The 12,982-nt window shown below is 37.8% G+C and overlaps 1 protein-coding gene across 1 annotated transcript; it reads left to right on the top strand.

Moving 5' to 3' along the window:
- The first annotated feature begins 4,326 nt into the window (after positions 1–4,326).
- Positions 4,327–7,478, top strand: LOC137109255 (collagenase 3-like). Its single transcript, XM_067494847.1, has 10 exons — positions 4,327–4,482; positions 4,593–4,840; positions 4,932–5,080; positions 5,286–5,414; positions 5,541–5,702; positions 5,829–5,952; positions 6,048–6,181; positions 6,364–6,523; positions 6,623–6,726; positions 6,863–7,478. The coding sequence occupies exons 1-10, from the start codon at positions 4,384–4,386 to the stop codon at positions 6,970–6,972; spliced, it is 1,419 nt and encodes a 472-aa protein (XP_067350948.1). The 5' UTR covers positions 4,327–4,383; the 3' UTR covers positions 6,973–7,478.
- The last annotated feature ends 5,504 nt before the right edge of the window (positions 7,479–12,982 follow it).

Here is a 12,982-nt window from a genome sequence, read left to right as displayed (position 1 = left end):
GTTTAGTAATATTTCTGAGGTTTAAAAACAGGACTGAACTGTTTGGGGTATCTACTGTAAAGATGATGCCCAGGTTTCAGGTTGTGGGTGCTTAGGTTCCCAAGTTTGCCTTGTGAGTTCAGATGAGGAGGATCAAATAAGATGAACACAGTTCTTGTGTCATTTGGAAGAACAAACACTGAAGGTCTGATAAACAAGACCAAATGACTAAATGTGAATGCCATGACTTCAACATGAGGGATGACATTAAGACGTGATTCCCGAATGGTGTTTTATGATTTGATGATAATGGAAAAATAAATAATTAAAACAGCGTTTGACTTAACAGCATTGGTCTTTATCTTCAGGTCTATGTGGCGCAGACGCCCTAAGTTTGATAAAACTCGAATCACCCTGATTAGCAGCCTGTGGCCTGACAGCGTACCTTCCTACTTGGATGAAGTTTTTCAAAGATAAAGTAGCCCACATGGTTTCTATGGTGGCACTATTTCAGGAGATGCTTCACCAGCTCATATCAGTAGGTAGGAACCAAAGACCAACTGCATGTGATCATTTAGGTTAGAGGACGTGTTGCTCTCTCTTCTTTTCTGTAACCACGCACTGTAGCCTGGACCCCTGTTCGTGGACATTATGAATCGTCTGTGTCCATTATAAGAGCCAGTCCAGTCAGGAGCTTGAAGCCATTTGATTATTAGGTTTTGGTGGTTGGAAAACTGACCTGAGCTGCAGCTGTTAGGTTGGGTCAGCAGGTGCAAGTCTCTTAACAAGTCTATTTTTTCCGTTATATTCTGATTGGCCCACTTAAAGCTTCTGGTCACTCACTCACTTCATGAGGCTACAGTCATGATAACCTCTCATAATAAAATGAAACATCTTAAGTTGAGCCACTCAAGCAAGTTAAACTGATAAAAAGAATTTATAAAACAAGGAAAACAACTATTCTCTATACATCTAGAAAGAAAACAGAAATTGAAAGTTTCTTTTATTTGACTTAATTTCCTAAGCAAGAACACAACTCAAGTGAACACGGCAACAAACATTCTTACAACCCAAAACAATAGACTAATAGAATAATAATGTAAAGATAAAAGATAAAAAAGATCAACAGATAATAAATTATAATGTTACTTACGGTAATAAACACAATAAGCCAGCATCTATATCAATGTTCAAACAAAACAAAAAAAACAACTTGTAAGAATAATATAAATATTGGAGTTCAGCATAATTTTTGACCTGTTACTGTTTGTTTAGCCATTGCACATGATGATCAGAAATCAACATACATTGTTGCCTGGAATAAAAATACAATAAACCTGCATCTATTTGAAATTATTTTTTTTTTGTCATCTGTTTTCTTATTAAACATTATAATGTCTTGCCAGCACCCTTTTTCTTTTAAGTTGTGAATTTATATAAATGAGGCAAATGACAATAGATGTTTTTGCACCAATCACAAACATTCCGCTACAGTCGAAAAGCTCCAATTTCTAGATCTGCCATTATCCGTCTGTAATAACTTACACCGGAAGTTAAGCAGCTCGATTTTGGCAGCTTCCAGTTTAGAAATGTGGAAGAGTGAAAAAGGTCTATTGTCACAATAAATATTCTAATAAATATGGCCTTGAGAGAGACTGCAACTAACTCAGTGGAGTTAACCATAATCAGCTCAACAATAATCCACTGCCACAATAGTATATATATATATATATATATATATATATATATATATATATATATATATATATATATATATATATATATATATATATATATATATATATATATATATATATTTAATATTTATTAGTAATAAATAACTAGTGTTATTTACACAGCAGTAGCATGCTAATTAGAGGCCTATAAAATATACACTGAACTTTAAAAAACTGTTTTTAATTAATTATGCCCCCAAAACACTTCCCACAGCTTATCCTTCCAGCTTGTTTTATTTATTTCTAAAGATTCAGAAATGTTTTGGTTGACGACTTGTGTTTTACATGAGCATCTAAGGGAAATATATTTTATTATCGCTAGAAAAGGACATTTACTCTAGTTCAGTTTCACTTTGTATCTGCATACAGTGAAGTGGAGTGATTTTAATAAATATTGATTTGCAGAAGCTTTGCAACTCTGATTTTCTGTTTCTTGTTTCTTCATCAATTTTTTGTGATGTTTTCTGTAGGCCAAAAAAAGTCTAGGCTGTACTTTTTTCTATGACTCTTGAATACAACATACAGTAGCTATCAGTAGTCTGGGTACATGTCATAAAATCATAAAAGCGCAGGAAGGTAGAGCGGTCGTCCACCAATCCTGCAGTTGTTGCGAGCTGCAGCTCCGCATCGGTGTGTGAGTGTATGTGTGATCCCGAGTGTCAATCGGTGAATGAGAAGCTCTCTAAAGTGCTTTGGGTACCAATAAGGTAGATAAGTGCCGTTTAGCCATTTAGTGCAAACCAGCTTAAACATTACAGTCACAGTTCCACACTGAGCTACTCGGTAACTCCTCAGTCCCATTAAATATTATAACTTTAAGAAATATGCAGCAGTTCTTTGATGGTGTTGAAAGGTTCCCACACTGCAGTGATTAACGCTTTTGTGTGTAGAGTAGAGCAGACTAGACCAGACCTGACTTCTTGCTTCTCAGGTTTTGATGTAATGACAACTTACACATTTCCTGTGTGAGCAAAGCACAATTACTGTCTGTCAACGGATTCTCTATTTCCCATCCAAATTACAATAACCAAGATGACCATTGCTGATGACACAGAAGCCATTGCGGTTTATATTGTGGAAGGTTATAAAATGCTTTATTGTATGGCAAATTAAAAAACGCAAAATATTTCTTTTACAATATGGGCTTTTGATTCTCCCACAGGATTTGTGCACATTTTAAAGCAAAACATCTACTACACATATGACCCCGAGTCCAGACGTGTTGTCTCCATGGGCCCTGCTAACGAGCGGCTGGAATGCAAGCAAAGTGAGAATAAAATAGAGTCCGAGGGGAGATAACTTAAGGAGAGTGTTTACACATCAAATGTTTCAAAACTGTGAATTCATCAGTAATCATGATGTACATAAACCAAAAATGAGAACAATCCAGGGAAGTGGTTAGAACTGTTACCTCAATGTGTAATACAATGTTGTAATATTGGCATTTGTACCTTGTTTGAAAATATAGTTTCTGTCTTTGATTCTGAGTGTAGTTTAGTAAAAAGTCCAAAAAAGGTTTGTTATAATTATATATTTTTACATTTTTATGGTACATATCTTCATATCGTTCAAAAACACAAAATGCTAAATGTATTTTCTTTTTCTTTTTGCATCAGTGTGATGCTGTGACCTGCTACACATTGAGAATAAAATGCAATTATTGTTTGTGATTTGTTTGTGATTTAAAAAAGAAATTGTTACTACTTTACTACAACACAGTGTCTGCATTTACTGCTGTTGCGTAATATACTTGAGACAATCCAATGTGCAACAAAATATCATTACTCTTCCTCTCAGTGTCCAAAATTAGCTAACAGTGATGTGAATGGGGCTTTGCATCAGCATTGATGTAGAAAGTGGGTATGTATGCTCATAAGATATTACTGACAAAAAGCAAAACAAAAAACTTTAACTGCTTCTCCATCATTGGAAATTCAGTTTTATATGCAGCATCATGGATTAAGGTTAGAATCAAGTTACAAGTGTTTTCTATCAGTGGATGCTACAGTGAAACAGATTAGAAGAAAATAAAAATATATGTATATTACTATTTTCCCTTAATTAACTCACACCAAAAATAATTGCTGCGACTTCATAAATTGGTTTCTGACTCTGATTGTACAGCTTGATTGTTGATTTACAAATATACCCTTTCTGTACTGGTCCAAAACTAGTACAGTAGGGGCACACTCATTTATATTTAATATATTAAACGTGAGCATCTGCAGTTTCTTGGATGCATCCTGTGCATGTGTATCACGGTTTTAGCATGTTGTTTCACATATGGAAGCTTAAATTCTAATATTTAGTTTAATTGAGTTAAATGTTAAATGTGAATTTCTCTTCCTGAGACTTAGTTTTTTGCACTTTTCTTAGAGATTTAGAAAGCTATGTTCAATAATGTGATATTGATCCTTATTTTACAAAAACTTCTCAAGCCTTACGTCACATAACAAACCCAGACATGTTTCGTCACGATAAGTGTAGTGACTTGTTTTGGGAATCTCTTATGTCGGATGAGCAATGACAACCTCACTTCCTATATTCTCCATAAAAGGAATTCTTCCTGAGTCTCACTCAAAGAGGTGGTTGCTCAACACACCTGGTGTGCAGCCTATATAACAGCTGCCGCCAGCAACAAAAAACAAGTTGCACCCAACAAGGAAACATGAAGACCTTGATTCTGAGTGTTCTACTGAGCCTGGCAGTCACAGTTTACTGCTTGCCAATACCACAGGTTACTGTGCAAGATGAGAATTTTGCAGAGGTACATATAATTCACTTACACTTTAATGTTTTTGCTAGTGTATTAATATGCACACATGAACTTTGGTTGCTTGATGTTAATCTGATTTAAATCTTTTCCCTGTGTGACAGAACTACCTGAAGAGATTCTTCAACCTGACAGAGGAGACAGGTCCAACAAGAAGAGGCGGCATCAGCCCCGTGGCCAAGAAGCTCAGTGAGATGCAGAGATTCTTTGGTCTCAACATCTCCGGGAAATTAGACACCGACACTTTGGCCATGATGAAGAAACCTCGTTGTGGTGTCCCAGATGAAGCTGTGGCTCGTTTCTCCACATTTGGAAACAACCTCAAGTGGGAGAAAAACAGCCTCACCTACAGGTGAATGATCTGGAGAGAAACGTGCTAGAGTCTAACTGTAGCAGTAGCAAGTTGTATATATAAGTGTATCCTATGTTTTTCTGTCCTACAGGATTGAGAGCTACACTCCTGACATGTCCACTGCAGAGGTGGATGAATCCATAGAGAAAGCGCTGCAGGTCTGGGCCAAAGTCACTCCTCTGAGATTCACAAGAATTTACAGTGGCACCGCTGACATCATGATCTCCTTTGGGCGCCAACGTGAGTATAGAAAAAAACTTTTTTTTAGTTAATAATTGGAATACTTGTTTTTGTTTGTTTCATTTCAATGCTAGTGATGTCTAAAGACATGCACTGAATTAGTCAAAGCAGTTTATGATGTATTTGGAAAACCCCATTCACATTAGCTGTTTTCGCTTCTCTGTTTGGTGAACTAAACCTTACTTGAATATGTTCCCGTTACCAGAACACGGTGACTTTTATCCATTCGATGGCCCTGATGGCACTCTCGCCCATGCCTTCGCCCCGAGTCCTGGGATAGGAGGAGATGCTCATTTTGATGATGACGAGACCTTCACCTTCCGCTCAACTGCAGGTAAATTACTGTACTTTTTTCTACAGAGCATCTCATTTTACTTATTTACTAATCTGCCAGTGTGGGAGCCTTGATTTACCCATGACGAGCTGTAACTGACCCATAACTTTGTCTTTCCTGCTGTAGGCTACGTCCTCTTCATGGTAGCTGCCCATGAGTTTGGTCACTCCATGGGCTTGTCTCACTCTGATGATCCTGGTGCTCTCATGTACCCTGTATATTCATACAGAAACCCCGACACATATGTCCTGCCCCGGGATGACGTCAAGGGCATCCAGTCTCTCTATGGTCAGTACTATCAGGCTCATTGGATCATTGCTGCCTGTTGATACAAATTTTACTAAACCAAAATCTCTGACCAACTCTGCAGCTGTGACCTCTACAATAATACAATAAGTTGGGTTTAACCTACAGGTCCAAACCCTGACAAGGATCCTCTTGAGCCCACTGCCCCCACCACCCCTGATATCTGTGATTCAACCATGGTCTTGGATGACGTCTCCACCCTGAGAGGAGAAATGCTCTTCTTCAAGGACGAGTATGGGGAACACTGACAGCTTAAAGTCCAGTCTTGTATTTGTTTTCCGCAGTACATGGCTGAATTAATTATATTCTTCTGTGTATTTTTCTCAGCTTCTTCTGGCGTAGCTACCCCCAGAGAAATGCACCTGAGCAAACTCTCATCACAAGCTTCTGGCCTGAAGCTCCTGTCAGTATTGATGCTGCATACGAGAGCCATGAGTTAGACAGTGTCTTGCTCTTTAAAGGTCTGTGATCATCTAGCATCAAGTCCTTTCCGTTTACCTGCTGCAGCACTTTTCATACACATAATCATTATAATCTGTTTCGCATCTTTCTGTACTCAGATCCCCAAACGGGAGAAAGCAAACCTTCCACAATATTTAACTCTGTATACTCACTAAGAATTCCTGTTTTTATTACCTTCCAGATCGTAAAGTGTGGGCTTTCAGCGGCTACGATCTTGTGAGTGGCTTTCCTAAACCAATCACCAGTTTTGGTCTGCCTAAAAATGTGAAGAAAGTGGATGCAGCTCTCTATGACTCAGAAACTGCCAAGACCCTGTTCTTTGTGGGCACCAATTACTACAGGTGGGTCCAAAACACACAAATTATTTTAGGGGACTTAGTTAGTGATGGTGTTGGTTTTAAACTATTTTTTTTTTTTTTTGGTTTTGTGCATTTCTTTAGCTATGATGAGGCCAGGAAGACCATGGACCCAGGATTCCCCAAACGCGTGGATGACACCTTCTCTGGTATGACCAAAAAGGTGACGGCAGCTATACAGCTCAGAGGTGAGTGAAGTCAAACTGTGATTGTAGTTTTTGCACATCAAGGCTCCTGAAATAAGAAAATAATTATAGTTACTCTGATTCCTTCAAGCGTTTACCAACTAGCTATACTCACATGCAACATATCTGTGTTCTGTAGGTTTTACTTACCTCTACAGTGGACCCTACATGTTTGAATACAGCCTCAATGGTGGGAGTTTGTTGCGTGTGCTGAGGAACAGCTACTTCTTGCCCTGCAACAGATCCTAGACCCCATTAATCTCCAGCCTGTTAATGTAGCACTTTGAATGAGTTTCAAGTGAATAAGTTGCCATTTATTTTATTTATATTTGGTTAAACATTCTGGATTTATTTCTAATACTAAGTACAGAGTTGTAATTGTTTAGTGTTATAGCGTTTTAACTTAATGGTATTTTACTATATTCTGTAATGGAATATAATGTCCAATTCTGTATCTAATGCTATCATAAATTCAACTGTTTAACTTTGGGACATGTTACATTATTTTATTCCACTGTTGTTACAATTTCATCTACACAAATTACACATTACACATCATTGTGACTAAATCGATGACTGAATGAATGCAAGAAATTTTAAAATGTGTCACGCTGCTTGAAACAGTAAATGCGTTTTGTTAAAGCACATTTCGAATGACTTGTGTTGTTCATTTGCAATTGTAGCTTAATATCAAAAGACACCTTTTAGATTGTCATTTTGTGCTCAGAAGAAGAATAAAGAATCACAGTAATGTATTTGTATTTGTAATAACTGGTCAAAAATACTGCTTATATACTACTGTCAGGTTTTCTAATTTTAAAATATACAGTAATAAGCAGCAAGTGTTATGCATAAGAAAAACAATCAAAGATTTGAAAGTGCTGTAATAACATACGTATTCTGAGTACACGTCAGCTCTGTTCACGATCTTAATTAAACATGTCTCTAATTACAACCTAATACTAACATCAATTAAGCTTGATGACAATGTTGGTAATTAATTTTGTAATTACTGAGTCATAAACCAAACAATTCCAGCAGTAGCCGTTGCAGACAATGATGGCAGACAACTAATCTTAACAGGAAGTAGTAGATGTTTTCCAGAAGTAGTTCATTTAGGCTTAGGAGAGATGAGATCATTTTGAGGAGGACGGGGTGCACGAGTGAGTGAAAATGTCCTAGTGAAACGCAGCCGACTTTATCCCTCGAGTCCCCTGGTGCTATGTGCTTATTATGAGTGTGAGCTTGTGCTCTGTGTCGAATCAGAAAGATTAAAAGCGAGCGAGTGGGTGTGTTGACGATGTTTCTATCACTTGACTGTGCTGATGCATTAGTTGTGCAGTAAACAAAACACTGTACCAAGTTTTATCCCATGGTGGAGCTGGTTGTCACATGTTCTCACTCTGGCAACTCTGCTACGAGTAAAATGTCTGAAAGGCCACTCCTCATGGGGCCACTGTGGCACAGGAAGGTAGAGTGGGTGTCCACCAATCTCACAGTTGTTGTTTCAATCCCCGGCTCCTCCGGTCACATGTCGAATTGCCCTTGAGCAAGACACTGAACCCCAACTTAGTTGCTCCTGGTGAGTGTTGGCCAGCTGCATAGCAGCTCCCCCATCGGTGTGTGAGTGATTGTGAGTGTGAATGGGTGAATAAGAAGCAGTGTAAAGCACTTTGAGTGCCAATAGGTAGAAAAGCGGCATAAGTGCCGAACATTTACCATCCAGACAATGTGTGAGGCTGAATTTTCCTAATATTGTCCGGAGTTCACGTGTGAAACCGGCCAGAAAACGCTGTCAACTAAGGTTGGCTAAGGCTAAAAGTTGACCATCTTGTGGCCACTCACTGACCTTTTTCTGTAGTCAGTGCCAACATAAAAATAATTTGTTTGACACTTCTTACTGCATGGACCAACACACAGTACAATAGGAAAGTCTAATGAGCTCAGTGCAGGTTTATGAAAGATTACGGTAGGTTTACAGCATCGTTTTTGGGACGTGTAGCAATTTTCCAAAGTCTGGTTGAAGAGCCCAAACTGTCTAACTCAGTTGAGTAGATAATGGTTCAGATAGCGAGAATCAGGCAAGGGACAGTCAAGGCACAGGTCTGTCATGGGCTGGTTTCTGCTGGAACACCAGTGTCACTGTGTACAGTCAAGCTCATTTTACATTGTCATTGTCAAGATTCTAGTTGACCTCATTGACAAACGAAAATAACTTTATAGAAAAAAAGTTTTATGGTCAGATGGACTAAAGAGTTGTTTGGCCACAGTGACCTGAGGTATGTTTGCGGAGGTAAAGGTGAGAGAGTCAGCCCCAAGAACTCTGCACCTGCTGTTAACCAAAGTACTGGTAGCATCATGCTCTGAGGTCAGTTTTCATTATGTCATTAAATTACAAAGTTAATCAAAGTAAAATTTCCAGGCAGTTTTAACAAACTCGTAAAACAAAGTAAGAGATCATGTTTAGTTTACTGTTTTTCCATTTTAATGAGTTGATGCCATAAATTCAAGAACTTTATCAAATAAATAGTATGTGTTTACATTCAGTTTATGCTTAAGCATATTTACACTATGTTAGTTGAAATAAGTGAATAACTATTTAAATATCATATATTCTAGAATATGTAAGAATATATTATTCTAATTTCTATTGTAATAATACTAATTATTATTATTTTTATTTATGTGTTCCAGTTTTTTGGCACTTAACTACTTCGGCCTAGTTTCAGCTAGAAACACAGTTCAAACTTCAAAACGTTTATTAACGTTTATTAAAGACATGTGTGCTCACCTCAGTATTCTGCTTTTTAATATCTTTTATGGTTTTTGAATAATCACAGTTTTAGGTTTATGCAGTTTTTGAACATTTCTGCTGTTCTCCTTCTGAGTGATGATGACATCACGCACTCTAACTTTTGCTCTCCTGCTCTTGAACGTTTTTTTACTCAGTTTTTCTCTTCTGCTCTCTCAGTTTTCAGCTTTCAAAAACAAATTATACAAAAACCGGTGGAGAAAATTGCCAACTTTTAGAAAATGTGCTTAGATGAGACTTACGGTTTTCGAAGACAGTGCCCCCCAACTCCCCCACTAAAAACCATTGTGAGAGGGTTCCTGAATTTTCTCAGCAGACCCAGATGAAGGCTGTTTGTAACTCGTGACTGTGGCTTATTTCTTTGGAATTTGTTCACATAAATCTCAAGCTTTCTTTCTTTTCTTTTTTCAGATATGACTTGTAGCTTTTTGTTTATTGCACTGTTTCTGAGATAAGGTTTTGAGTATTTCCTGACACAAGCGTACCTCGCTCTCTCTCTTTCATCTCTATGGAAACAGTATCAAACAAGCACAAGACAGAGAGATATGTTTACGGGACTGATCTGAATGATGACAACTAATTCATGCCTTATTTTAACCCTTGTTTCCTCTTTGGGTATTTTTGCTGTGTTACCACTTATAGCATAATTCTTTGGAAGAACTTTTGTTTTAGTAAAAGTTTTGAAATCCAGTGTCTTTTACTCTTACATGTCATTTATAGTCAATTTATGCACTTTGCCCCCTCTGGACACTTTTTGTGGCTTTTTTACATTTTTATAATAGTTAATTTTTAATATAGATTTTACTTAAAATATTATTTAATGTTTATCAGGCCATGCTGGCCCTTGTCCTCCATAACATTATTAACACCAGCAGTGTTGATGTGATGGCTGATCTGTGTATAAGACATATACTATTATTGAAACATAAGAAGAGATGAGAAGAAGTCTCTCACAATCCAAACCACAAGGGAGAAGCTTCTCTTCTGGCAAACAGCTTTAGCCAGAGTTATTTGAGCTGTGTGAGTCTGCTGTCCAGAGCCAGAATTTTTCAGGATGCACATCCTCTTTTATGTGGTGGTGGAAAGGAAATGGTACACCTTGTTTCATGGAAATGTTGTATTTTATAAATAAAGTGTTATTAATTTTAAATTACCACAAAGGTTTGTAAAAAAAATGGATATGAAAACAGTACGGCAGTATTAATCCTATATTAGTTTAATTGCAGAAAACACAATAACCTATTGTTTTTTACAAACATGTCAGTACTCAAATATGCATGTGGTCTTTAGTGTATAGTATAAATCGCAAATAAGAACAAAAAAAATGGTGAATGTTTAAATCTTCATGAAAACTGCATAAGTTGGTTTAAAAAAAGCTTTTTTAATATCCCTTGGTGAATGAGGCCCAGTGTCTGATGGTGTAGCATTAAATCCCTAAAGGCCCTGAAACTAACTTTATTGCATGTTTATTACAGGGGTTTTCCAACACTTTTTAAATAGCTCGCCAAATGAATCCTACATAAATTTGAAATCTTGATCAGACAGATTTCAGTGGTCGCGCGGTAAACTTACTTACACGTATTTATCCATTATCACATGCAGCGTCGCGCCACCTTCTTACACAAAAGTGTCAATCAAACAGTGCGCTGCTGTCAAGCTTGACGGGCCAGTGGTGATTAGTGTTGCCAATTTAGCGACTTTGTAACTACAGTGGCGAGTATTAAGACCACTCTAGTGACCCCCCCCCCCCCCCCCCCCCTTTAAAAAAAAGCGACTAGCGACAAATCTAGCGACTTTTTCTGGTGATATTGGAGACTTTCGGAGCCTCTGGCGTGAAAGCACGTTTCGTTCTCTCTCTTCTCAACAAGCCCCTCCCACGTCCCAAAGCAGCAGCCCCTCCCAGCTGCAGATGTTCATCCATCCACCGCATCCAGGCTGCAAAACTACATTTTCTAAAGGTTCAAGAAAACATTAAAACAGTACAAACTTTTTTATATTTAAAAAAGCAATATTTTATATATTTTATTTTAAGTGAAATCACCTCTCAATGACTCATTTATTTATTGGTCAAATAAAAACACTGACTGACTAATGTCAAACCTAAAGGGAAATGAGCTGTTGGGGATTTTCAGTCGTGTCATGTCTCATGGGAATAGTTTTTCTTTACTCTAACACTTGAAACCCGTGGTGACTCATGCATCACGCTGTCTCACCTGTGTTATGAAAGACAACATCTGTGCTGATCACAGTTTCTGTGAATCTGCCCAGAAACCAGACCTAAACATACTCTGTCTGTTTGTTGTCAGTGCTAACACACATCATTCAGCCCCTTGAAGGAGCAAAGCAGTGTGAGGGAGCCTTTATGTTAAAAGTAGCCGCAGGAAAATTCGATCTTGTATTGGAAAATACAATTTAACATTCAAACATCTGAGTTTGTATATGCACAGAACTAAGTTTTACAGTTCATATTTATTTATTGCAGTCAGTAGGCGATGAATATCAAGTTAGTGTGTGTATGTTTGTGTTTGCATTGCATTTTTACATCTTATGTTCAGTAATAAACTAGAGCATTATTGTTAATATGGGGGAAGAGGAAGTTGGCCAATGATGCAATAATGCATCAACACCAGTTTCCTAAAAATATATTTAACTGTCATGCAAGTTGCTGTTCTGGTAACACACAAGTTGTTTTTTCCGTTGCTAATTATAGGAATTTGAGTTCTAAAGCTGTAAGAAAAGTTGAAAAGAACTTTTAATAAATACCTTTTACAAAATGTTAAAGTTGTATTTTGGGGAAGCAGTGATTTAGTTGTTAGAGTGAGTGCTCATCAACTGCTGGAGACAGTTGCATCAGTATATTTCATGTTAGTGTGAATTACAGTAAATGCATTTTTTCCCTTGCCTCATTTGTAGCATGTTTATGTCATATTCGGCCACAGCATCAATACCATGTGGTGGCTTTACTGCGGTGGACATGGCACATCATGGGTATTCTGACTCCTCTGCAGCTACACAACCCCCTACACAGCAAGCTTTAATGACTGTCAATCATGGCCAGCATTAAATCTTACCCAATCTCGTCCCTGTCAGCATGTTTAATATTGCTAAATATTGAAAAAAGTCTTACAGTTGATTTATTTTTTTTACACTCAGTGGGGAGTGAATGCTGAGTGTGTGTTTGTGTGTGTGGGTGTGTGTGTGTGGGTGTGTTTGTTGTCACTGACTCAGGTCACTTCACTCACACCAATCTTCCCCATACGGATGGTTTCAGCCAGATATTGAGCAACGACTAGTGTTCACCAGTTCATGGAGTTCTGCCATATGACTTTAGTCACAACAAACTAGGAGTTCATGTCCTAATGTTTTCAGATTCCTCTAAATGTTGTTTGGCAACGCTCAAACTGATGGACTGCTACTTCTGCCACTTCTTCAGAGAACGTTTGAGGC

Source organism: Channa argus, chromosome 24, assembly GCF_033026475.1.
Source record: "Channa argus isolate prfri chromosome 24, Channa argus male v1.0, whole genome shotgun sequence".
NCBI classification, from domain to species: domain Eukaryota; kingdom Metazoa; phylum Chordata; class Actinopteri; order Anabantiformes; family Channidae; genus Channa; species Channa argus.
This window is presented reverse-complemented; position numbering and strand designations above follow the sequence as displayed.

Excerpts from the sequence above, each read along its gene's own strand:
- LOC137109255 (XM_067494847.1), top strand. The coding sequence starts at position 4,384 with ATGAAGACCTTGATTCTGAGTGTTCTACTGAGCCTGGCAGTCACAGTT. Across the intron at positions 5,415-5,540 it reads CACCTTCCGCTCAACTGCAG|GCTACGTCCTCTTCATGGTA; the intron begins GTAAATTACTGT and ends TTCCTGCTGTAG. Across the intron at positions 6,524-6,622 it reads GTGGGCACCAATTACTACAG|CTATGATGAGGCCAGGAAGA; the intron begins GTGGGTCCAAAA and ends GCATTTCTTTAG.